Source organism: Suillus subalutaceus, assembly GCF_016647625.1.
Source record: "Suillus subalutaceus strain FC151 chromosome Unknown DFJ58scaffold_54, whole genome shotgun sequence".
Taxonomy (NCBI): domain Eukaryota; kingdom Fungi; phylum Basidiomycota; class Agaricomycetes; order Boletales; family Suillaceae; genus Suillus; species Suillus subalutaceus.
The window spans coordinates 199,444-224,828 of NW_024540303.1; the positions used below are offsets into that span (position 1 = coordinate 199,444).

Consider the following 25,385-nt stretch of genomic DNA (forward strand, 5'->3'; position numbering starts at 1 on the left):
AGCAACCCGTCCTTCATCATTCACAACTCATATTTAATCATGTATTAGCCCGACCCCCCAGCAACTGACTTTTCCATCTATGATCATCCTGTCGAGCGCTCCAATATTGGTCTACCACCATCCCTATGGATGTCCCCCGCTTCAACTACCCCACCAGGTCATGTCGACTTCTCATCAGAAGTCACAGCTGCTCTCCGTGTCACTGACGGTGCTCTCGTCGTCGTCGACTGTATCAAAGGTGTCTGCGTGCAGACAGAGACGGTGCTTCGTCAAGCACTTACGGAGCGTATCAAACCCGTTGTCATCATTAACAAGGTCGACCGTGCTTTAGCACGCTCGCTTAACGGCTTTTTCTCCGTCCTGGCACTTTGTCATACCGTTCTCACTGCTGTCGACCCTGCGACAGGTGCCATTGAGTACAAAGCACAATCACCTGATGAAGCTGCCCTCGTTCAAGCCACTGCGGATGCTGGGTTCATCTTTCGCGGACGTGAGAAGGAGAAACTGCTTTTGCAAACACCTTTCTCGAAGGAGACCGAGTGGTATGAGCTGCTTAATATCCTGGAGTTCACAAGCGCACGGAAGTGAATGAGCGTCATCGTCAAGAAATTGGATGATCAAGACGGCAGACTGTTTTTGCTTACGAAAGGAGCAGATAACGTCATCTTTGAGCGGCTCAAGGCTGGTGGAGATGATTTGAAAAGAACGACTGAGGCGCATCTGGAGGACTTTGCGAATGCTGGGCTGAGGACGTTGACTTTGGCTTACAAGGTTATTCAGGGTGAGTCGGATTTAGCTCGTGCTCCCACCCACTTGGCTAAAGGGTTTCTACAGATGATGAGTATGAGGCCTGGTCTGAACGCTATCATGAAGCCTCTACTGCCCTGGATGATTGTGAAGGCAAGGTTGAGGCGGTTTGTGATGAGATGGAGCGCGAGCTGCGACTGCTTGGTGCCACTGCCATTGAAGATCGCCTCCAGGATGGTGTGCCAGAGACAATTGCTGATCTCAAAGTCGCGGGTATCAAGATTTGGGTTGCTACTGGCGACAAGCTCGAGACTGCCATCGGTGTGTATTTATCCCCCTTTTCAGGAGTCGGTCTCACAGACCTTTGATGCAGCTATCGGGCGCAGTACAAATCTCATCGCCGAAGAGTCCAATATCATCATCATCCGCGGTAGCGACCACCCGGTTCAACAACAGATGATTCAGGCCGTAGAGGAATTCTTCCCAGACAGTGGCATACTCGATGAACATGGCATCGTCACTTGCGCACCTAAATCACCATCCACAGAATCAGCCAGCGCCTTCCCCATGCGGCGGCTAAGCACGGGGGTCCATGATATTGTCGGAGACAACAATGGCGATCGTACTGGGGGATTTGTACTTGTCATTGATGGTGCTGCGCTGGATCACGCCCTTCATGATGACGACCACAACGCTCTTCTTCTCCGTCTTGCTACCCAATGCGAGGGCGTCATCTGTTGCCGTGTTTCTCCGCTACAGAAAGCGCTTGTGGTGAAGATGGTCAAGGATGGTCTCGGCGTGATGACCCTCGCTATTGGTGATGGCGCGAACGATGTCAGCATGATCCAGGCTGCGGACGTTGGTGTCGGCATTAGTGGTGAGGAGGGTCTGCAAGCTGTCAACTCGTCGGACTATGCTATTGCACAGGTGCGTGATTTTACGCCATCTTTGATGTTTTGCTTATGATAGAGTAGTTCCGGTTCCTGAAGAAATTGCTTCTTGTCCATGGTCACTGGTCTTATGCTCAGCAACGGAATTATGTTAGTTCTTTCATATCTTTGCTTGATGCTGATGCTGACACTTTTCAATTGTAGGATTGTCAACTTTTTCTACAAAAACATTGTGTGTATCGGTGTTTTGTGGTGGTTCCAGATCTATTGTGGATGGAGTTCGGCTTAGTGAGCTATGCACTCGCCTCAACCCTGCGTAGCTGCTGACTTTCCCAACAGCGTATTTGAGTATACTTACCTACTGTTCTGGAACTCGTTCTGGACGATTGCTCCTGTCCTCCAGCTCTACCCAGACAAGGGTACCGTTGCTTTCGGCTCAGGTCTTCATGGATGGGCTTTCACCCTCTGCCAGTTTGTTGGTCGCTACAGCTAAAAAGTTCGGTGCTCACAATACCTTCCCATCCAGAACCTTCTCCTCTTTCTTCAAACAAACCTTCCTCACCCTCCCCGCATCAAGATCATGCTCCCAGCGCCTTTACCTCTCCTAGACTTTCTGGTTCCTCCGACCTAGAATCTCCCTTTGACGAAATCGACCCAGAAAAACTTGCGAAACAAGACCCTCTTGCAACTCAAGTATGGAAGATGTACGCCAGGCAACAATGCGAAGGATTCGCGTTACAAGCTCGATACTATCGACGACGACGAAACGGTCGCGTTACAGGCTCGATTCTATCGACGACGAAACGGTCACTTTCCGTCTCGTTCTCTGTCCCCACACCACCCCTTTGCCCTTTTCCAAAGGCTCAACGAGCCGCCTTGCCCCTCCGCGATCGCCTCTGCCTCCTCTGCAACTACCTCAGCCTGGATCGCCATATCTGCCCTAATCTCGACATCACTCCATTGCCGCTGCTTCCTCCCTCTCCCACAATCAAACATGTTTGAAGCTGCCATGATGGACTGTACTTAATGCCGTCTCATTAATACAGTAGCCACAATGAGTATATGTAGCACTTACTTCACTTATGTTGCTTGAATTGATGAAGGTGTCCTTTTGATGGCTTATCTCTGCCTTATTGCGCTTGTTTGGTGCGCGCTTCATTTCGACTAATTATCACACTTGTTTGTCGCGCGCTACTTTTCGTTGAACGCGCTCAAGTAAATAAACGCAAATAAGTTGTAAATAAGTTTTAATTTCTCAAAAAAGCTAAGCTAAGCAATGTGTGAATTTACTGATGCAGCGCGATACGCCACCATAGCCCAACGACTCATTGAGGCGTACAGGGCAACGGATAGTAAGGTTAGTCATACTTGCTCCGCCTCGGCCCACTCTGTGCTTCTTGTCTGACTTCTCTGGTACAATGTCACAGAATCGTAATGGGTCCTTGTCGTCGGTGGAGCCTTTATGCCTGAGGCCTGAGGTGAGGCTGGCAAGGCAAAGAGTGCAAACGCTTGTTGATGATGCTCAGATCTGTGTTGTCGATAACCACATGATTTCATACGGAACTCCTCAATTGCCAAGTTGTAAACAAGCCGCCGACTCGGATCACGAAACACTAGTACTGTTCAAACATTCCGTGTGCATGATAAGTACTAATTCGTAAATCAAAATCTACTTTGATTCAATCAAGGGCTTCCACTTTTGCTTAATTTCACGCCGCAGTTACTGGCTCCACTCAATACACCGGGTCTAGTCTAAGGCAGGATCAAATATCCATCTCCATCATACTGATTTGGAAATAGGAGCGCTCAACGGTGGTATATTTGGCACAAACGCTAGATCGGTGTACGCCCCCAACATTCCCCACTTGCTCGCTCGCTCCCATCCCTCGCATATGACCGTAGTTGTGAATGATTCTAGTTTGTGGCCGATAATCAATTGGAATATTATCTACAGCTACTTGGACGGGTTCGTCGTATCAGTTGGTGATTCCTTGAGCTAAAATTGACTTGCGGTTCCGCAGTTGCCGCCGGCGTCGTGGTGGTATATGATTGGGGTGAGCAGGACAGTGTTCGAAAACCGTTGATATTCTTATGGTATTTCCAGTACTGACACTTGAACAAGAGGTAGGTCAATGCCATAGCCGGAGCAGCCAACTCGCTAAGAATGGTATTATAGATTGAACTGATCTGGGTGAGTGACAAAAGTCCCGTATCAAAAGAAAAACGGGAGAATGCAATGAATTCGCGATAGAGGCAACGTTGGTCTTTCATGACTGCGCTATATTTGGTTGTTCGTACCTCATATTATACTATAGCGTGGTTGGCGGTTGTGCTGACTCCAAAATGTTCTAGATACGCTATATTGGAATACCATATTCTGTGTATGTGTTCGAGGCCAACAAATTGGTACTGTGTTAATAGCTCATTTGTATCAATTAGTTCCAATGTTCTGCGTATGTCACTTATGCACTGCGTTCGATTCTTCTGACTGACGGCACACAGCATCTCTGCCATCGATCTCGATGACAGATGCAGTGAGTAGTATTGGGCATCCATCCCACCACCTTCTAATGAATACAGTAGGGGTGAGCGAGATTCTGAACATTGAATATGGCTCCACATAATGACTCAATAGGTGTGAGTCGGAGTGTTTGATCCTAGTATGAGGGTGATCACTGATTGAGTGTTTCAGGCAATATTATTCACTACGCAAGGAATGAGACAAATGTGGTCGTAACTGCCTTGTTGGGCGGTGAGTTACCCAGCTGCAATACCTCGATGATATTGACTCGACTGCAACATGGTGCAAGTCATCATGATCGCTCGGTTACATGTCATGTATCAAAGATCTAGAATGATACTTATCTTCCTTGTTATTACCTTCCTGGCTGTTAATATCACTTGCGGAGTAATCACGATAATAGGACTCGAGCATACTGTAGCGGGTAAGCTTTACTCATGAACTTGAAGAATACAGCTCATTGGACAAACACCAGAGGAATCGATACTCTCTGGCACGTATACGTGCACTTTTGAATACGAGGGGGATGTCCGGCTTCTGGCCTCAATGGTCTGGATGCTCAACCTTGTTTGGGAGGTCCTCGCACTGTGTCTTTCAGTCTGGATTGCTGTGAAACACTTCCGCGACCTGCCACGATTCAGCTCATCGACCATCGGGGACTGTTTCAAAGTGCTGATAAAATCTCACGTGCTTTATTTTGCAAGGTGGGCTTGTAATGTGAATGCGATTATCTTTTTCTGCTCAACTTCCGCACGTGCTAGTGTTGTTGGTGTCTCTTGCTTCCGGCTTGGTAATCTATCGCCAGAGCTCGCGGTGCGCCGACCTATTGCTGACATCTGCTTGAAACCACTGCTTATCATTTCTGTAGAATACATATTCTACGGGAGTTCAGATATTCGTTGGTGCTCTTCAAATTTTATTGAGCGTGCAGATGTTTGTGCTGGGACCACGTCTTATCCTTAGCGTTCGAGAATTTAACGCAAAACTCGTGGTCGACTCCGACGCAGAGGCCACCATGACTGCTATTGTCTTCAAAGAGTGTGTAGATTAGCCAACTAGTAGTACTGTATAGGGAAATACTTTCCGAGTGTTCTACAGGGAGGGGAAATTTGGTCGAGGATTGTCAAAAATGATACCAATCGAGGAATGCGTTGGTTGATCATCAGATTATATGCACCTTGTGGTGCAAGCTACGAGATGAACATTGTTTAAAAATGTGAAGTGAGGCGTACTCGTCGACAGGATCTGTGAAATGTATTGGGAATCAGATCCCCAATTTTGCTATCACCCCACGTTTTTGCGGCTGGCTTCTGTTTGGTTTATCTAGATTGAGGGGATTCTCAGTGACGCCATACGATAGAGTTTTGTTTTAAAACCTACATGGTTGGTTCAAGGTGTGCCTGGGAAGCCATTAAAGTGGCCCATGTAGTCCCTGAATGGACTCGTCGCCGGGGGCCTTTCTCCACGATGTCTGCCTTCGATGGTACTTGTGAGTCGAGCCCTTCCTAAATGACCGAGGGTCGTGGATGAGAGCGGGACCGGCCAGACGCGTCCCGCCCTATATCATCCATCTGGGTGGCACAGAAGTAGTAAAGAATAGTGCGTGAAGGATGGAAGTGGGCACAATATCGCTGATTGACGTCTGTTCGAGCATGACTGAACGATATCAAGCATGACAGTTTGAAACGGGACTTACGGGGTGAGTATATGCCTCTGTCCCAATGAATGCGCGTGGCAAGGATATGAGAAGTGCTCAGTGGGGAATAGAGAAGAGAACCGAAGCTTCAAGTCGGAAGGCATCAAGCACACCTGGAAAAGTATCAGTGAGGCGCGAACCACGATATTTTGACATACGTACTTTGATCAGATCACAATGACTCTGTCGTGTAGTACCTGAGCAAAGCGAATGAAAAAGCGGCTCGAGCGAGTTGTAAAACCCCAGATGGCTGATACTGTGTATCAGCGAGAACGCCTGTCCAACATCACCATCCATCTGGGCCCCAGAAAAGGAGTGCCGAATCGTGCGTGAAGGGTGGAAGTAGGGTGTCGATGGAGACCACTAGTCAACTAATTAGGCATCGTGGAAAGTTATGTCGTCGACAACAATCGTCTGCGTTCAAGCACGGTTCAACGATATGGAATATGATAATTTTGAAAAACCCACGACTCGAGTATTTACGTCTATCATGGATGCGCATGGCAAGGAGACGAGGTGTGCTGAGCGGGGAGTAAAGCACACCTGACAAAGTATCAGTATAGCACCAGCTGTCTGAGCACAAAAATGTGAGAAGCGACAGTGATTATATAACCCCAGATGGCTGATGACACATCGGTCCTGCTCTCATGCTGGCCTCTTGTGCAATCATGCATCAGGGCCGGCTATGTGGAACGCGATGTGAAAGTTCTGGGAACCACGAATGCAGCACGTCTGAACTCAGACAGTTGATAGCCCGTGAATTCCACACAATGACGAATTCCCTGATTATCATCTGTCTGGGCACAAAGAACGAATAAAGGGAAGTGACGGTGATCGCAGAATGATGTGTCGTGTTTGTATTATAGAGAAAGTAGTACGTTTGTTAGTGTGAGGTATCGAACGAGATTACGACACGAATACAACTGTTGACACCATCGTCATTGATTGCTGGTACCGAGTAGCATGTAGAAGCTCAGACAGCTGGCCACATAATGGTCCTGCCCATCCATCTGGACCAGTCAGTGGACTCGGACGAATGGAGCACAAGGGGGAAATTCTGTGTTTGAAAACGAAGATTCGCGGAAGCCCAGATGGCTGATAAAGCAATGGTTCTGCTTCATGGTGATCACCATTCCTTCATCATTCATCTGGGCTATCCGTATGGATGAACTACAAAGGGAAAACAAGTGGGTTGCAGGGAGTGAGAGCATATCCTAGACGAAAGTTCGTAGAAATGCTTACCTTGAGTGTAGAAGTACATGGTTTGATCGATAGATGGGCTGATCGTTCTCAAGTGGGGTCGGGATAAAGTCTAGGTCTAGATTCAGATCAATAATTAAGCAAGTCTCGCGACAAGGGAAGGAAAGGAAAGTTCAGGACTGGGAAACGTGCGAACAACAAACACGAGGGGTAGCACTACAAATACATCTTTGCGCTTATCTCCCAAATAACCTTGCGCGCAGGGAGCCTTAAAGAATAATTAATATGTCGACTTCCCCAGAAAATCCAAAGGATGGACGCACATAGGTTGGTAAAGTGAAAGAAGAACTGAAGACCGAGAGTATGTAAGTACTTCCGATATGTGAAAATGTAACGGGCGCTACATGCGCTCGAGAACGGCGGACGCATGAGCGCTACTGCATCGATGTTCAGCCTAGCATATAGTGTTGAGGGTAGTGGAACAGGGTAAACAACTTACAGCTGGCCAAAACCGGACGCTCTACATAAGTCGTCTCCACCACCACTGCCATTTTTTGGGGGGTGCAGACTCCCATATTGGAACGCGCAAACCAGCGTGGGTACATATGGGCGGACGTTGATCGCTATCAGATCTGAGATACTATCGCGAAGTCTTATGAGAAGATGTCTGGGATGTGGAATGGATTTATGCTAGCATGCTGGCTAAAGGCTCGTATATCAATAATGTAATGCTTACATGTGGATTTGAATCTAATACCAAGCCGGTGTAAAGATGAACTGAGAGGATTAGCGGGATGAGCGGTATCGTGAGGCTGGTGACCAGGGAACGTTAGAGAGTATAGGGAGGGCAATCTACAAGGTGCAGGTAGAGATGGATTGGATGCTTGGTGTGAATTCGTAATGTTATGTATCAGTGAAGGGGACAATTAGATGACGAAAAAGAAAGTAGAATTGGCGCGAGTAACTCGGGTTGAACTTGTGCTGACGTGTCACGGGCCAGCGTGGGACAGAGAATTTGTGAGATGAGGCTGTCTCCTGGACCCTGGTGCAGGATTCCGAGTCAATCTAAGTACTGCCAGTGCGCTGCTGCACACATTCCATATCCTCGATTCCCATATTGAATCAGCATTGATTTTTATTTTTATTCACCGGCATGCATTCTAGATGGGATACTGCAAACAACGCATCAAGCGCTATGACGAGATATTTCTCCTTGGACGGACTTTGGTCATACGTACAATGAAACTACAGTACGACTTTCGTACCCTGCTTATGAAATTGCTGAGCATGATGAAGATCCGACAACAAGTTCGTTGCCCATTTGACGGATCTCACTCTCAACCTTTACCGGTTCAAGCAAGGTCGCCGAGATACGATTGCCATCGACACGAGCCTGTACAATCAGATATAAAGCTTCCAGTGCATGTTGATGCGGTTGGATCGGCATCTTTTATCCCATGTGCGATTTCTCTTTCGACCTATTGGATACCGTCATATTCAATAGTTATCAATCATGATCGTGAACCAGGATGTATCTGGCAGTGCTATACATCACCATCACATCAAGTGCACGATGCATTGGATATAGCGTGCTTTGTGTTCTATGGTTACCATATCTGTTCATCGTTTTGATACCATAGCCCAATGATCGAGGCCTACAAAACAGCGGATGAGGCGAGTCATATTTACTCCACCTTGGCCAACTCTGTGCCTCTTGGCTGACTTCTCTGGTGCCATGCCACAGAATGGGACCTTGTTGACGATGCTGAGACCCGTGTTAGATCAATGAGTACATAATTTCACACGAAACTCCTTGAAAGTGGTGTTGTAAACAAGTTGCCGACGTCACGAAACACTGTTCTGATGTTCAAATATTCCATGTGCATGATGGGTACCGGTTTGCAGATCAAAATCTACTTTAATTCAATCGAGGGCTTCTACTTTGTGCTTGATTTCGCACCGCAATACCCCAACCAACCAAGAGTCGTGGGGAGGAACAAATATTCATCTTGATCATGCCGAATTTAGTGATACAAGCGCTGAACGGTGGTTATATATCTAGCACGAACACTATTGCTATATCCCCCACTCGCTCCCACCCATCCCTCGAATATGACCATAGTCTCAAATGATCCCAGTTGGTGGCCGACAATCAGTGTGAATATTTTTATCAGCTATTGGATGGGTTCGTTGCATCAATCTGTGATGTCTTGATCTAAACTTGACTTGCGTTTTTGCAGTTGCCGCCAGCGTCGTCATGTTATACGATTGGGGTGAGCAGGACATCGTTTGGAAACTGCTGACATTCTGATGGTATTTCCAGTGCTAATGCTCGGACAAGAGGTAGGTCGGTACTATCGCCGGAGTAGCCGACTCACTAAGAATGGTGTCATAGATCGAACTGATCTGGGTGAGTGACAGAGTCCCATATTAGAAGAAAAACAGGAGAATGCAATGAATTCGCGACAGAGGCAACGTTGGTCCCTCGTGACTGTGCTGTACCTGGTGGTTCGTACCTCATGTTATGCTATACTATAGCGTAGTTGGCAAGTTGTGCTGACTCCAAAATGTTCTAGATACGTTATATTGGAATACCATATACTATGTATGTCGAGGCCAACAAATTGGGACAGTGTTGATAACTCATCTCTGACAATTAGTGCCGATGTTCTGCGTATGTCTCATTTGCACTGTGTTTGATTCTTCTGACTGGTAGCACACAGCAGACGTGCCATTTGTCTCGCTGACAGATGCAGTGAGTATTTCGCAACCATTTCGTTCCCATCCAATGAATACACTCATTTTCAGGGGTGAGTGAGATTCTGACCGTCGAACTTGGCTCAAATATAATGCATAATGACTCAATAGATGTGAGTCGGAGTGTTTGGTCCTAGTACGAGGGCGATCACTAATTAGGCATTTCAGGCGCTATTCTGTACTACACAATAAATGCGACAAGTCTGGTTCTAGCTGCCGTGTTGGGTGGTGAGTTATCCAGCTGCAATACCTCAGTGATATTGACTCAACTGAAACATTATGCAAGTCATCATGATTGTTCGGCTATATGCCATGTATCAGAGATCTAGAACAATACTTATCTTCCTTGTTGTTATATTCCTGGCTGTTAATATCGCCTGCGGAGTGATCCCGGGAATAGGACTCAGTCATATTACAGGGGGTACAGCTTTACTTGTTGACTTAGAAGAACACAGCTCATTGGACAAACAGCAGAGGAACTGATACTCTCTGGCACATATATGTGCGAATATGGATCTGAGGGGGACGTCCAGCTTCTGACCTCAATGATTTGGATGCTCAACACTGTTTGGGAGGTCCTCACACTATGTCTTTCGGTCTGGATTGCTGTGAAACAGTTCCGTGACCTGCGACGACTCGACCAATCGACAGGATCGACCGTCGGTGACTGTTTCACGGTGCTGATAAAATCTCACGTGCTTTATTTTGCAAGGTGAGCTTGCAATGTGAACGTGGTTATCTTTTCTGCTCAAGTTCCGCATGTGCTAGCTTTGTTTGTGTCTCTTGCCTCCAGCTTGTTACCATCACTCCAGAGATCGGGGTGCGCCGACTTCTCGCTGACAACTGCCTGTAACCACTGCTTATCATTTCTGTAGAATTCAAATTCTATAGGAGCTCTGATACTCGAAGGTGCTTGTCAAATTTTGTCGGTCGTGCAGATGTTTGTGCTGGGACCACGTCTCATCCTTGGCGTTCGAGAATATCACGCAAAACTTGTGGCCGGTTCCGACGCAGAAACTAGCATGACTTCGATTGTCTTCCAGGAGCGTGTAGATGTACCAACTAGCAGTACTGTATAGGGAAATGCTTGCCGAGTGTTTTGCAGGGAGGAGAAATTTGGTCGAGGATCCGTCGTGGTATTTATTCAGGTTATGCCGTTCCGAAGTATATTTAAGATGAAGTTTACGTAGACAAACCCATTTCTTGTTGCATCACTAGTACTGGCAGTCAGTGAACTGCCCGCCCACATTTACACCAAGTGGCAAGTTGAAATTATCCGGAACGTCTAGCAACTATTCCAGTTCTTGATGCCCTGTACTAAAATATAACGGGAATCGGTATCAATTGCCTAGACAGAATTCTACACGTATGCAGAGTTTTGCTGTCTGAGCAACGGATGGTGAAGCAATGACTGTGAAGCATGAAGCCCAGATCGCTGATAACTCATTGGTGCTCAGATGCGTTTTAGTTCATCGGGACCACGGAGAATAAAACGGAATGAATCGTGCGGACTCATGGTTCGACTGTATACCTCCAGCACGAATGAGCATAGCAAGGAGATGAGGTGTGCTGAGCGGGGAGTAGAGAATTCAAGAATGGGAGCTGAGTATGTAAGTACTTATACTAATATGTGAAAGTGTGATGGGCGCTAGAGGACGGCGGACGCATGAGCGCTGCTGCATCGATGTTCAGCCTAGCATATGGTGTTGAGAGTAGTGGAACAGGGTAAACAGCTTACAGCTGGCCAAAACCGGACGCTCTACATAAGTCGTCTCCAACACCATTGCCATTTTTTGGGGGTGCAGACTCCCATATTGGAGCGCGCAAATCAGCATGGGCGCATATGGGCGGACGTTGATCGCTATCAGATCGGAAAGGGCCGGAGTATCTTCGTGGCGTACAAGTACTTGTAGTAGACTAAATGGGTAGTAGAATGTCCTTGAGCACGAGGAAGACTGTCTGGAGGATTGGCGCATCAGTGAATTTATGAGTCCGAGATATTGTAGCCATGATAGCTATAGGAATATATATTTTTGCTTCTACTAGATATGGCCATTTATACGCCGATAAATTTGACGTGTTGATACATAGGCATGTATGTCTACACATCTTGAGTACCGTGAGGCATTCATGGAAAGGGCACAGCACAGCAACATGACACCCAGCAAGTGATTGTAGTGTAATGAGATCCCCATTGTTAAGCATTCTCATTTTAGGTGTGAGTTACAAGGCTGTATAATATTTTATCATGCAAAACGGCATTAGCACTGAACACAAAATGTATATTACCATGGGCACTTGTAAACATGCAGTGACATTGCACCGTCACGGCCAACAAGGGATTGTAATGTAATTACGTCCTCAAAGTCAAACATGCTCATTTGTCATAATTTAAATCTTAAATTACAATGCTATCCATGACTTTATCGTGAAAAGTAGCATTAGCGTTGGTTATCAAATACATATTAACATCGGAAGTTGTGACAATGTTGTGATATAGTGCCATCGCAGCCTGTAAGGGATGTATTACATCATCCAGGACACCAAGGGATGACAGTGTAGTCGTATCTTACTTGTTGAATAATCTCGTTTTCCTTTGTTAATATCTTGGACTGCAAGATTATTTAAGACTTTCTCTTGGCAAACATCATTGGAATATTCGTCATCCAATGTAGAATAGTGTTGGGTTAGTACTGAACTTCGCGAGAAGCTAACTGGCGAGATTTTCCAGGGCAAAGCAGAGATGTCCAATATTACCTCTCCGATCCTTCAAACTTCCCTCCAGCCTGATACTTCCAGGAAACAAGCAAAACAGTAACTGCATGCACTAGTGCATCACGGCCGCAGGGACTCCACGACCCAGTCTTTCTTCCTTTTCACTCGCAGCGGCTGGTTTTTTTTCTAGAAGACTCAACTTCAAAGTCTTCTACAAGTTCCACTCAGCCGCTATCATCCATTTATTCCACGGTGGATCGTCCTCTGGATCACGGAGATTATGCTTCTACATCCACATCTACGGTATGGGCAAGTGCAGCCCAACGACTAGGCTTATTCCAACTATTCCCAACAATCCAACATTCTGAAGTCCTGAAGATGATGGAAATCACTCCCCGACAATCGCTCTTTCTCCCCAAATTTCGGGTAGCACCGGCCCTTCAAGGCTCACGCGCCGACAGACACGCGCACAATCCACCCTTCACCTTGGTCTCAGAAGAGACAGACCACCTGCACCATCAAACGCGCAGTCTGATTTATACGGGCCCGGGGCTGACGAGGTACGTCATAACTCTTGCTTCTCTCATCATCTCAGCTAGCTCATCACCTCCTTTACTCTGAGTCTCCCTACTACATGTCACCAGGGAGTGCCATTTCGCGCCCTCAGACACCTGCAAGCACTAGCGACCCAAATCACTACCAGCTGCCTGACAGAATGTCTTCCACAATGGGCTCGGGTGGTATACCCTTGCAATCACCTCGGTACCTGAGCACGCCTGTGTCAGCATCACCTTATTCCCCCTTTCCCATGTATAAGGTCCAGCATTCACATTCGGCATCATCTTACTCTACCTCCAATCCACGCTCAGCTTCTCTTGCATTAAGCGTCGCATCTGCACTCCCATCCATCTCATCCACTACCTCCGCCCCCAACTCTCAGATCTTCCCAGCCTTCCCCAGGCGCTGTCATTCCACGTGCCAAGCAACGAAAGCAACGTCTTTTTAACGTTGACTGTAAGGCCATCTGTATTTACCACCAAGACAACCCCAATGCACGGCAGGAAGATATCGCAGCGCGGTATGGTGTTGAGCGGAGCACCATCAGCAAAATTCTGAAAAATAAAACAAAATGGATGAATGTCCCAGAGGATGAAGACATGCGTGTGGCCAAGCATAGGTAATGATCCCCTTTGTCTATTCTTTCGTAAACCTGACTTGTATTCAGGCCTTCAAAATTCCTCGAGGTCAAACAAATGCTGTCATCGAGAGCTTCGCCACTTTCAACCCTTGCCTCTTGTACACCACCTCTGGCGCCTTCTCCAACGATACAAATTCGAACCCGAGTTTTGTCCCTCCGGTTTTACTTGCGTCACCCCACATCATCACACTCATTTGTTCTTCTGCTGCACGAGGGTGCCCATACCAACATATGATACCATGTAATATATCGCTCTTCCTCTCTCGCCCTTTGCCTTGCCCAATTGATCTCTTGGATCACGACAGGTCTTTGACTGGACTTCTGTGAATCACGAACAGCGAGATACAGCTCTGGGTCATTCAAACCCTTGATGATCGCCCGGTATAAATTCTGGTTCTGTGAAAGATCCTGATTGCTTGAGAGATTTGTGATGAGTGCTGAGTGAGTGGTGGTGAGAGATGAGTCTTGCTATGTCAACGCGGTGGACGTAACTTTGAACTTTTGCCCGGAACAAGAAGTCATTGAATGAAGCCATGAACTCCTTCTGGGCGGACTGATTTATGCGTACAGGATTTTCGAGCATTATCTTCAGCACGCCCTCGAATGAATCTTCGAGTGTATATGCGGCTATTGCTGCGAGGACAAGTGAGAAATTGGGTTGGTGGGATAACTGATTGCCTAGAAAATTGAGAGCTAGCCCATTCGCATCCTCAATATCTTCCTGCGTTGAGGATGGTAGGGGCTCAGACGCGGTCTGATAGCTGGAGTGTGCCAGGAAACGTCTGTACAGGTGAAGGGCTGCCTGCGAGTTGCCTCTCTTTATATGTCTGATCATACAAGTCGTGAGGGCATTGACTGCGCCCTCACAGGCGGCAGCAATGGCTATGCCCTCGATGACCTTCCTCTCGTCTGCATCCCAAGGCCCAGAGTTGTCCCTGAAGCACAGCTGAGCAGCGCGCTCGGAAAACCCACGCAACTCGCGACTGAGGAGTCGCAGCAGCTTTATATCTTCCAACTGCGACCATAGCTCTCCTACTCGCGCGATGTCACCAGCCTTCAGAGCGAGACGAAGCTCAACGACCTTTTCGTCAAAGAAGTTAATGTCTGGGTCGGAGACAGCAGCAGCATCTGGCTGGCTCAGTAAGCTGATACATTACTTGATGTTCTGACAAAGAATTGCTGGGTTTTGTGCATGCACGGAGACTGGAAATTCTGCGAGTCTCTCCGTGTCATGTCATTTGGATGGTTTCGTCACCGAAGGTCGCGGTTGCACCTTGGAGCTACCAAGACGGTATCCAAACGCAGTTGGCGCGAGGAAATCAAGCACGACAGGAGTCCGCCTTGCTTTTGTGGTAGCATGACGCAGCATCTGCAAGTTAAAAAGGATGAATTCGAAGATGGGGACCTTCAAGTTCGCGAGATTTATCTTGTTTGCGTTTATTAGATTTGGAAGCTTGATCAGGTGCTCCACTCACTTGAAGGTTATTATACACTCAATCTCAAACCAACTGCAATATGGGCCACGGAAGTTCTAACAAACTCTATATCACACATGCAGAACATGCTGGCAAATTCGGACAGCATTCTGCTTCATCCGGGTACAAAGTGTAAGTCTTGTCTGCGCCTAAATCATGGAGTTCTCATGATTTGCACAGAATGCTTCAGGTACCGCACCCCCGAGCGCAAACACCATTCGACTGTTGTGCACTTTCTTTCCAGCCATTTAATCATCCAGTATGCGCCCGCAACGCGGATGGAACAGGCTTCATGTTTGACCTTGTACTTGGCTAAAGCAAGTTGTCCTCTCTTCCTGCAAGGTGACGTCTGTCTTACGCTTCCATCCAAAGGCAACATAACAATACAAATCCCATTACAAAGGAGCCCCTCGCACCCGGTGACCTGATAACACTCCACTATTTGCGCAAAACATCTGGCGAAATTCATGATCCAATTTCATTCAAGCCGTTCGGCGAGCACTCGCATATAGTAGTAATTGCAACCACAGGAAATGTTTTCCTTGCAGAAAGTATCAAAGACGGCAAGGATCTCCTTGAAGATGTTAAATTCAAGAAGTTAGTGGTGGAGTCTTTCTTCACCATTCTGGATTCAACGTTACTCTTGCAGGGAGGACGTCATCACATTGCAAAACCCCCATGGTCTCCCACCCTCGTCTACAATCAATACTGGTGCTACCATCATTGCAAAGAAGGATGAGCAGCCCAAATCAGCTACCGTTAAAGCAGTCTCTGAGGTGAAGGGTAAAGCCGCTGTCCCTTGTGAGCTCCACCATTTTTCACTACAGAATTCAGCCTGAGTACTATGTCAGGGAACATTTCTCCTTATTTTAGCGGTGCACCCGGTGCATCCTTGATGTCGATGTCTGTGGATCCTCAGACACAAAGTTCACAACTACTGTGGGACGAGGTGAGCAAAAAGACCTGGCTGTGACAAGTATTCTTGTTGATGATAACCTAGGAAGAATTGATGTTCAAAGAAATGTCGAACCCTCCAAAGGGTAAGGGTAAAGAGAAAGACGTTGGGAAATGAAGAGCATATGTCCAGGTCGTGACCAGTTTGGGCGGTTCGTTGAACCTGGAGTTGTATTGTGACAAGGTCAGTGCTGTGTGCTCATGTTGATGTGGCTAACACTCCCTCACAGGCACCAAAGACTTGTTACAACTTTCTCATGCTTGCAAGAGCAGGAAAGTATGACGACTGCCTCTTTCATAGACTTGTTCCTGGCTTCATGGTACTTCTTCGTTTGTCGTCTCGCAAGATTGGATACTCATAGCGCCGTAGGTGCAAGCAGGTGACCCTACTGGTACAGGCTCTGGTGGAGAGTCACACTGGGGTACTCCTTTCCGAGACGAGCATGTCATGAGAGGTGCTGCTAAACATGATAGTCGTGGTATCGTCACCATGGCCAACAAGGGCGCTGGCACAAATACGTCCGTCTGGCGGTTTATCTTTGTTTTCTGTTTCAATGACGAGTGCCACTTCAGGTCACAATTTTACGTCACATTCAGAGCTACGCCGAACCTTGACAACAAGCACACTGTCTTCGGTAAGCTAGTTGAGGGAGACGACGTCCTTGATGCTCTGGAAAAACTCCCCCGTAAAGATGGAACAGAACGTCCAGTGAAGCCGGTGTGGATAAGAGGTCATTATGTGTGTACATCACTTTTTTGCCCAGACCTATATCCATAAACCTTCTCTTCTAGACATCAGGATCCCTTTGAAGCACATAAAACACGACTTGCAAGAAAACTTGCTCGGCGTGCAGAAGCACAAGATGATTCCAAGAAACAACCTGACAAGACTCAAGGGGATGATATAGTATCTCAGTGTCAAGAGGCCGTTGGATCAGGTAACATCTGGTGTACAAACCCCCAATAATGTTGGCTTTGATGTCCGCATTGGCGCATACCCTGAGTCTAGCATATCACCAGAATCTGTCTCGCTCGATGCCCGATGCATCACTGTGATGTAGGCTCCACTTCCGCTCATATCGGTGTAGAGACTCGCGTTTCTGCAGGCACATATGGGCACATTTCGCACCTTTTCACAACTCATGACAATTGGCCTGCAATGCACAACTCGCACCATCAGCTATATTCGACTTCATCATGTCCCTAGTCATTTTACACATAACACACCATAGGCGCGGTACTTTCCCACACAATGCGCAGCATTCCCACACGCGCACCTTGTGCGCTTTCTCGCGCTTAAGCGCCCTGCATCGCCCTTCATCGCCTATCATCCAGGGACGTCCGTCTATGTCCATCCACCTCATTGGTACGTCATATCCCTTGCCTCGTGGTTTGTAACAAGCATTGCAGCGTTATTACATGTCATTACGTATTCATAGCGCTTATTGCTCCTATCCCTTCCGCTTCCGATGCGATTTCCATAGTATAAAGTTTGCTGACTTACTACTCCATCATTATTACTCCCCTTTGCTGTACTTCCCTCACTATTGGGTTTTACTTTAAAGTAGTAGTCACCACTTGGGCGCACTTTGTGTTTCCAATGGTTATCGTTATCCGCCTATACTAGACCTTTATCCGCGCTCGTTATAACACTCGCTCTGCGTTTGCACTCACTTTGCACATCCGCTTCCTTATCCGTTTCCTTATCTGGTATTTTCCGCACAACGCGCGCCTTAGCGCTCATGTTCCCACGCTCGCGCCTACCTTAGTGCGCTCTCTCGCGCTTCGCGCTCACTTCGCTTTTCTTCTTGCGCTTTCGCGCATCCATCACACTTCAAGGGTCTTTCTTTCATCTGGTTCTGTGTTCAGTAGCAGTCCCCTTTAGGGTCGAACGTTCTTGCATTCTGCGAGTATAGCAGCTAGGCAGAGCCAAGACTCACTTATACTGGTTGAGCATTTTTAGATATTTCATATCAGCCCAGCCAGGTTGAGATCGCCTCATCGGGATCGGACGTTTCTGAGTCCAACCAGTCAACACAGTGATTGTGTGTGGTGTAGACTTGGGTGATGCGGGAGTCGAAGGATGGGAATTTTGACTGTTTAAGAAGAGTAGCGAAATGAGATTGTACAGCAGAAACCATGCGTCCTTGTCAAGGACTGATCCTGCCAGAGGTGGCCTGCACCAGAACTCAATCGTATCGACCAATCATTGTGTAAATATGTTTACCCGAAATAGCATTGAACTTATATCCATGTATAGCAAGGCCAGGGCCAGACATAAGCAACTCCGTGTTTTGTGTAAGGTTATACCATTTAGGTAGGACTGTTGTGTACTCGATGTATACTTTACATCATCGCAAAAATCTATGTAATCTATTCATTGAATCTTCACGTGTTCAGTCTTCCAGCTAACGATGAAGGAAATATTATTATTTGAAGCTGAGTAACTTTTGCGCTCTTGCTAGCTCCCATCATAGTGATATGTTAGTTTGGGGTAGTCAGCAACCGCCGCCCAGCGGTGACTCTGATTCTGAGCTGCATAGGACCGCTCCAGATGCTTCATTCAGTCAATCATCGAGTTTCAGCTACCGTCACGGTGATCACGACGATCACGATGATCACTGATGATCAACACGATCATACCCATCAGTCATTGTGGCCGCCTCCAACTCAGAGTCAGTCATTTTGGCCGCCGCCCCCTCAGCCTCATCAGTCGTGGCAGCCAGCGCCCCCTCCTCACCCTCATCAGTCATCGTGGCAGCCAGCGCCCCCTCCTCATCTTCATCAGTCACCCGGGTCATCGTGGCTGCTGCCTGCACAGCCTCATCATGACGGAACCACACTAGCAGGCCCATCGGATTCGAGGGACAGCAGCTATGTCGCGTCGACTCTACCTTATTATTATGATAATGATCGCGGCCATCAAGACCAAGCATCGCACCCGCCGCTTCATGGTCATGATACACTAGTACCCAACACTGATCAGCGTCAATTGCTACAACTTTCCTACCCGTTGCATGGCCAACTGCAGCCTCAGGCTCCCCTCGAACTCGCACATCCTAGACCTCAACATATTATTCCACCGAACTTTTTTGGCGCCTTTCCCGCAACGCTGCCAGTGCAACCTGCTTTATTCCTTAACTTGCCCAAGTCGCAGTCTCCGACCCAGGGCCCGGTTATCCCCGCCCCCGAGTCTCACCATCATGTTCCTGACGACGTCACCTCACACTCGTCACTCGTCTACCATTATCGCAGCCGATTAACCCAGCCACAATCCAGCAAGCCAGCTCGTTTGTCCCATCGCAATGCCAAAAATACTCTCACCGTGGAACGAACAGGCCAGCACGCCAAGAAGGACAAAGATGCATCTTCTGGTACTGCAAGCCAGACTTCAGGCATGCAGTTCGTTCCCAGCCGCGGTGTTCGACAGTTATTGGATTGTTTTAGAGATCAGATGAAAATGGCTCTTTTTGGACAGTCACTATTACCCTCCAACGAATCTCTTATCGGAATGATAGATTCGTCATGGAGAGCCGCCGCCATTCAACAGAACAACGGTAAGTGTATGAACTCCAAGTAGCGGCCCAGATAGGCTGATTGAGAGGCTCAGGAGTCATTATGCAGTGGGCTTTGGATAAGCTGGCGCATGACGCGGCTTACATGGATGCGACACTCCTACCCGTGCTCGAAGCCTTGCATAATGACATGCAAGCCGTAGTGAGGATGTTTGTCTTTCATGAGTACAGCCTCCAGTTTGACTTCACAGTGCCGCTGAACAACTCGGTTATCGTCGTGCGCGCAAACCGAATTAATGGTCTGGTGATGAATGATGCGTTCATCTACGGCACACTCCAACTTGTCTCTGTAAGTGCACAATTTTGACGCGTTCTAAATGAATCCACTCATATTATCCCTTTGAGGTCGAGGATGCTGACGGAGTCGAGGATGCTGGCGGAGTTGAGAATGCTGATGGAGTCGAGAATGCTGACGGAGTCGAGAATGCTGACGGAGTCGAGAATGCTGATGGAGTCCAGGATGCTGATGGAGTCCAGGTTGCATTTGCCAACCATGCCATTGTCTCAGCGGTCACATACTTCTTACGTGACAGCGAACACCAGTACCACCAATACGTCGGTCCGGATGGCAACTTCAAACCATTGGTTATGATGGTAGCTATCCTCTACTGATGGGCGCTGCTGGAATGCATGTCAGGTTTGTATGTCAAAAGCTTTTTTTATTCATCCGAAAATTCAGTTCACCACACCCGCTATACTGGTTTATACGACGCTCTGACTCCATTGGAAGTAGCTGCCCTTACACAACTATTTACTAACGGCTCCATACACATTCCGAATATGCTTAGTTGAACTACCATCAAATCCCTTACAATGTTTACATGTGTCCCCGGCTGTGACACTGTCTTTTGTAAGAACTTCTGCGAATTCGGGTTATGAATGCAGCTTTTCATGACTGGCCCTCATGAATTCACTGATGTCACTGCCGCCAGGTTCTGGCACGAGTTTCAGACCCTCCATCGCTGTAATCTTCTACGACAGTACCTTCGCATGAGGCTGACCTACGATTGTAGCCCTCAGCACATTGGGCCTATGCAAATCATCACCCCCCAACTTTTCACCGCACCATCTGTCACCCTGTATATCATTCCTCAACATGGTCTCATGATGCATCTGCTCGACATCATCATCAACTTCTTCGCCAACCACATTGAGGACAAGCACATCCTCACCACCGGTCTCTTGCCCAACAACTTTAGACGTTGACTCATGGTCATTCAATGGCGGTGCCCATAAATGCCACTTTGACTCGGACTCCCACCGAAATGGGATCGGTGCTAGCTACTCTCCTGATAATCATAGTTTCTCCCCTTGGTGACATGACATATGGTTAGACGCGGTTCTTTTGGAATACCCCGTTGTATTCTAGTAAATGAAAAGTTTGTTCAGTACAAACCGATTCAAGAATGACTCGGATGACTCGGAGGCTTTGAACGGTTGAGTTGGACTGTTCTCAAAAATGATATTTGCTGTGACTTGGAATCGTCGCGTGTGGTGTGCTCGTTTTTCTGTCAGTGACCCCCCCTTCCCCTTTCAAACATGATTGTCTGGACGATTTCTTTTCACAAGGCAGTGCACGTACCCGAGCTTATGTGAGCATATTGTGCAACCTCACTGACTCAGCCGCTCTGAGATAGTCACGTTACTCATGTACAGCTCAGTACTTACCTCGCTGACTCTACTACTCGGGGTTACTTGAGGCTCCTCTCTTCATTATCTTGGATGCCTGGCGTTGTTCTTCTTCCCTTACTATCACCTGGTCCCGCAGGGTTCGGTCCAGACACTCTGAGTCACAGCAGAGCACACCCGCCGAGGCTCAAGTTGAACTTGAACCTGTGATCAATCCCTCCCCTGGATTTTCCAACTATGCACAATGGGCTTTTCATCTTTAGGATCTGTCCTGGAGATCAAGGGACATGCTAAAAGCACTGCGGAATGCAGTAAAGGTTTTAGTGCCAAAGCACTCGTTCAAGTTGGGTCGGCCCATTCCTAGATGCATCTGGTTCAATCGAAGGACGCCGCTCGGGACCCAAAGACAGTTCTTCCGCCTTCTACATTGCAGCTCACCTGATTATGACTTATATGAACCAATCACTCTGGTTACGCCACAGACAGAACCAATAGGAGCCCAACTCACAATGAGTTCCTCCAGGTCTTCCAGGTTCGCACTATGTCTTTAGTGTAGATTATCATCCAATGATATTATCCACAGGAAAACAGGGATTCTCTGAACTATGTCAGAAGCTTCGAGGCGGAGCTTGATCTTGAGAGATTGTCTGTCCTTTCGCCCATGGCCAAATGTAGTACGCCGTCACTTCCAAGAGTTTGATATTGGCATGACAAACATTCAGCGAGGTACCTAGTAGTTTAACAATTTTAATTTGCGAATCTACCGTAACTGACGGCAATGATCCATCTCAGAATCAGGTGCCGTTATGAGGATGATGGATCATAGGATGTGACACAATGTTTCTAATCTAGTCAGAACTCCCCTGATATACTTCGTATTGAGCCAAGCTGTGACTGCTGTGTAAAGACTGTCACAGTGACAGCAAAGCTATGATACAGATCTACTAGTACATTTTTTGTAATATTCGGGCCACCAAATTTTATTTGCAATATGCGTGTGACTGACTCAGTGCTGGTAGCTGTTCTGCGTTTCACACAGCCCTGCTCGCATTTCGGGATGTCTAAAAGTGGAGATCGAGCGCAATACTATATCAATGATGGTATTGATAGTGCCATAACCAGACTAGGTCTTTTTAGGCAATCATGGTGAGACCTCAGTAAGTTTGCAAATTCGTACTTCAAGTGAAGTCAACATTGTGACCAGTTCAATTGGATTAATATAAAGGTCGGGTGAGCAAAGTATATCTACTACATAACCCGTCATTGGTGCACGATGTGTGACAATCAGGAGATTCTCTCACGGGATATAAACAGCATCATTAATTCTATGCCATCTACTCGCCAGCGCACTCGTCTTCAAACTGCGGCATATCTCCTTGGTGCCCACAAGAGCTGCCTGATGTCGATGATCAAGGACATGTTCCCACACACTACGAAGGGCTCGAGAAGGGTAATTCTAACACTCATTCTCAGGTGATATATTTGAGATACTCACATTGGATTAATAGTCGAGTTTCAGATCCCTTTGAATACTGTGGACAAGAACAAATCTATGACCTATGTGGACCACTTTTACGCCGAATCAGACCTTCCCCTGGATATATTAGACTCTATGAGAGCTGCGATGGATCTTCCAAAAACCTATGAGAATTTGGGTTGGTGTTTGTCTACTGCCCGTCGTGCGGACCCTCCACATCGCCTGTTAACTTCCCAAGATATTAGCAGCGCTTTCAAAGCCGCACGGGCTGAGCAAACCTCTGAACGGAAAAAAGAAGAAAGTTGCAATTGAAATTGTCAACACTGTAAGTGCTTTGTTCATCTCTGAAAGAGAAGTCGTTTAAACGACAAGCAGGTATGTGCTCTGCGGGCGAGCAGAACTTGACGATGTCCAATCCGTCACTTCCGCTATATACAGAGGAATTCGAAAATGTCAAAAGGAAGTTGTGCTGCTCCAAGCATCGACTTCCAGGAGGCTCAGAGAACGCATCCTGTTGGGTGGATGCATCACAGCCAAATGCTCCACACTACCCACTATGTACCCGAGACCTCCAGGAATGGGCTAAATACTTGGTACATGGTACACCTTTACTATATGCCTACAAGCATGCTAGCGACACAATGCTGATGAATTTTTAGTACAACACTCGAGATCCAAACAATGCTTGCATTACTCTACCCAGTACACCCCATTTCCATGACATTTGCAAGACACGTAAGGAAAGAACGTCCCTTCAACATGTACCCACCGAACTCATATCGCCCGTCATTCATAATCACGTCCACCTTTCATCTGCCATCAACGATATGTGGACTTCTAGTAATAGTACACTTTCCGAACAGCAAGGTAATGATCCTATATCTCCTCAACCACTCAAGAGGACATTTGCTCTCTACATGGAGAGCAATGAAGAAACGGATGGTGAACCACCGCAAGACATCGACGAGGTTCTTGCCAGTATCCATTCCTGCTATCCGGCTATGGAGTTCCTGCAGTATGTGGCAACGCTGAAGGAGCATGGGATATTATATCTGCCAACTGCAGCACATTTTAGTAGTAAATTTTACGCAGAGAAGGTTGACATGTCGGAGGGTGCTGCGTTTACATTTCACAGCTGTGTTTGTAAAGCTCACATGAAGGAGGAACGTGCGAAGGCAAGGAGGAAGGCTAAAGGTAAAATGAAGGCACAAGCTGACAACAAAGATAAAGAAAATAGCCAAGCTCTCGAGTAGTGTCACAACGGTGCGTCGCTTCTTTTGTGGTGCACTTGCCATGTATTCACTCACTCTGCCGCTATCATAGTACCGCACTAGAGAGCAGTACTCAGCTGGCGATCATCTGTGATACCATCATGACCGCCATCTCAATATCTGCACTTCATAACATCTCATTCTATCTTACTGTACTGATTCTCCTCGCTTTTAATACCCACTTTCGATTGCTTGTTAGCGTCGGCGTGATCCTACTTATGGGCTATCTTGTACATGGATATTCTCGATAAGACTGACATGATTTCAATTGTACCGTTATTTTGTGCAGGGATTGTCACTCATTTAATCAATGTCAGCAGGAGAAATTCCTCCGAAGCCTTGAGAACAACGTGGCGCCTTCCTATTTCAAGTGAGTCTTCCAAGGCGAGCCAAGACTCTGAGCCAGACAACCCAGGGACTCGGGCTTGGTACCACCATGTCATGGCAGTTGGCGATAGCCAGCATACGACTCGGACTTGTCTGAACCAGACACTGGCCGGCTTTGCTAGTGACTACCATTACTAATGGTGGTACATACTTGGGTTTTGATCCAGATTCAAGATGTTTTAGAACGTAATCTCTCTGCTTTTCATAACTTCGAATGGTATTTCTAAAGAAATCTAAGATCATATGCCCTCTTTTGACAAGTTATTTGAGAAGGGCCCTCTGAGATTTAAACTCCGAAGAATGCTGACGCTGACTACTATCAGCACTCAGATTCTTAGAAAGGTGAGTCACACTCTTGCTGTTTTGGTGTGTACTAGTAAACGTGGGATACACAACAGTTCCTGTGGAAATGCTGCCATCTGTCATGTCGGCACTTCTTGCTGTTTTGGTGCCAAGTGCACAGAAGTTCCTTGCGAAATGCATCTGTCCAGCACTCTCGGAGTCACATTTGCTGTTTTGCGGAAACTGGTAGGTGCACAAAAGTTCCTGCAAAATGCCCGCCGAGTCACGACTCGGAAATAGCTAATCGTCTATATAGTACTATAGTCCGTTTGGGCGGAAGGCTTATCACATGAGATCAATTCAGCAATGCCACGGCATCCAAAAAACGAAGGTATGGTGCAGTGATACCGAACTCAGATTATTTACTAATGCCTTAAGTGCGAACTTCACGGGCAGTGCCGACCCTAACCAGGAGATATCTAGAGAGCCAGTCATTAAAACTCCACTCACCATGATCATATTACCTGATATTGTTGCTGACGAAATCATTGATACAACCTTGACTCGAAAGCTTGAAGTTCCAAGGGTCCTTTGGCTCACCTTAACCATTC

General features: G+C 47.1%; 5 protein-coding genes across 5 annotated transcripts; 4 read left to right on the plus strand and 1 right to left on the minus strand.

Annotated features, from left to right (window-relative positions):
• Positions 1-1,329: 1,329 nt before the first annotated feature.
• DFJ58DRAFT_647745 (uncharacterized protein) lies at positions 1,330-1,602 on the plus strand (the record flags this gene model as incomplete). Its single annotated transcript, XM_041381454.1, has 1 exon — positions 1,330-1,602. A coding segment is annotated over one exon (273 nt), but the record flags the coding sequence as incomplete, so codon positions are not given.
• Positions 1,603-13,771: 12,169 nt separating this feature from the next.
• Positions 13,772-14,957, minus strand: DFJ58DRAFT_841529 (uncharacterized protein; the record flags this gene model as incomplete). The annotated part of the gene is made up of 4 exons (XM_041392719.1): positions 13,772-14,014; positions 14,061-14,161; positions 14,217-14,828; positions 14,882-14,957. 4 exons carry the CDS (start codon positions 14,955-14,957, stop codon positions 13,772-13,774), a joined length of 1,032 nt encoding a protein of 343 aa, XP_041243854.1.
• Positions 14,958-15,176: 219 nt separating this feature from the next.
• Positions 15,177-17,214, plus strand: DFJ58DRAFT_883245 (peptidylprolyl isomerase-like protein 2; the record flags this gene model as incomplete). The annotated part of the gene is made up of 13 exons (XM_041394586.1): positions 15,177-15,331; positions 15,362-15,503; positions 15,542-15,546; positions 15,572-15,796; positions 15,849-16,000; positions 16,051-16,148; positions 16,200-16,259; positions 16,287-16,337; positions 16,384-16,473; positions 16,524-16,672; positions 16,727-16,871; positions 16,953-17,060; positions 17,092-17,214. Exons 1-13 carry the CDS (start codon positions 15,240-15,242, stop codon positions 17,212-17,214), a joined length of 1,440 nt encoding a protein of 479 aa, XP_041243855.1. The 5' UTR covers positions 15,177-15,239.
• A 1,553-nt stretch (positions 17,215-18,767) lies between these two features.
• On the plus strand, positions 18,768-20,934 carry DFJ58DRAFT_883249 (uncharacterized protein; the record flags this gene model as incomplete). Its single annotated transcript, XM_041394587.1, has 4 exons — positions 18,768-19,710; positions 19,758-20,017; positions 20,074-20,322; positions 20,614-20,934. 4 exons carry the CDS (start codon positions 18,768-18,770, stop codon positions 20,932-20,934), a joined length of 1,773 nt encoding a protein of 590 aa, XP_041243856.1.
• A 1,696-nt stretch (positions 20,935-22,630) lies between these two features.
• DFJ58DRAFT_728069 (uncharacterized protein) lies at positions 22,631-24,087 on the plus strand (the record flags this gene model as incomplete). The annotated part of the gene is made up of 5 exons (XM_041385548.1): positions 22,631-22,807; positions 22,877-23,135; positions 23,186-23,209; positions 23,273-23,427; positions 23,494-24,087. The coding sequence occupies 5 exons, from the start codon at positions 22,631-22,633 to the stop codon at positions 24,085-24,087; spliced, it is 1,209 nt and encodes a 402-aa protein (XP_041243857.1).
• Between the last annotated feature and the right edge of the window lie 1,298 nt (positions 24,088-25,385).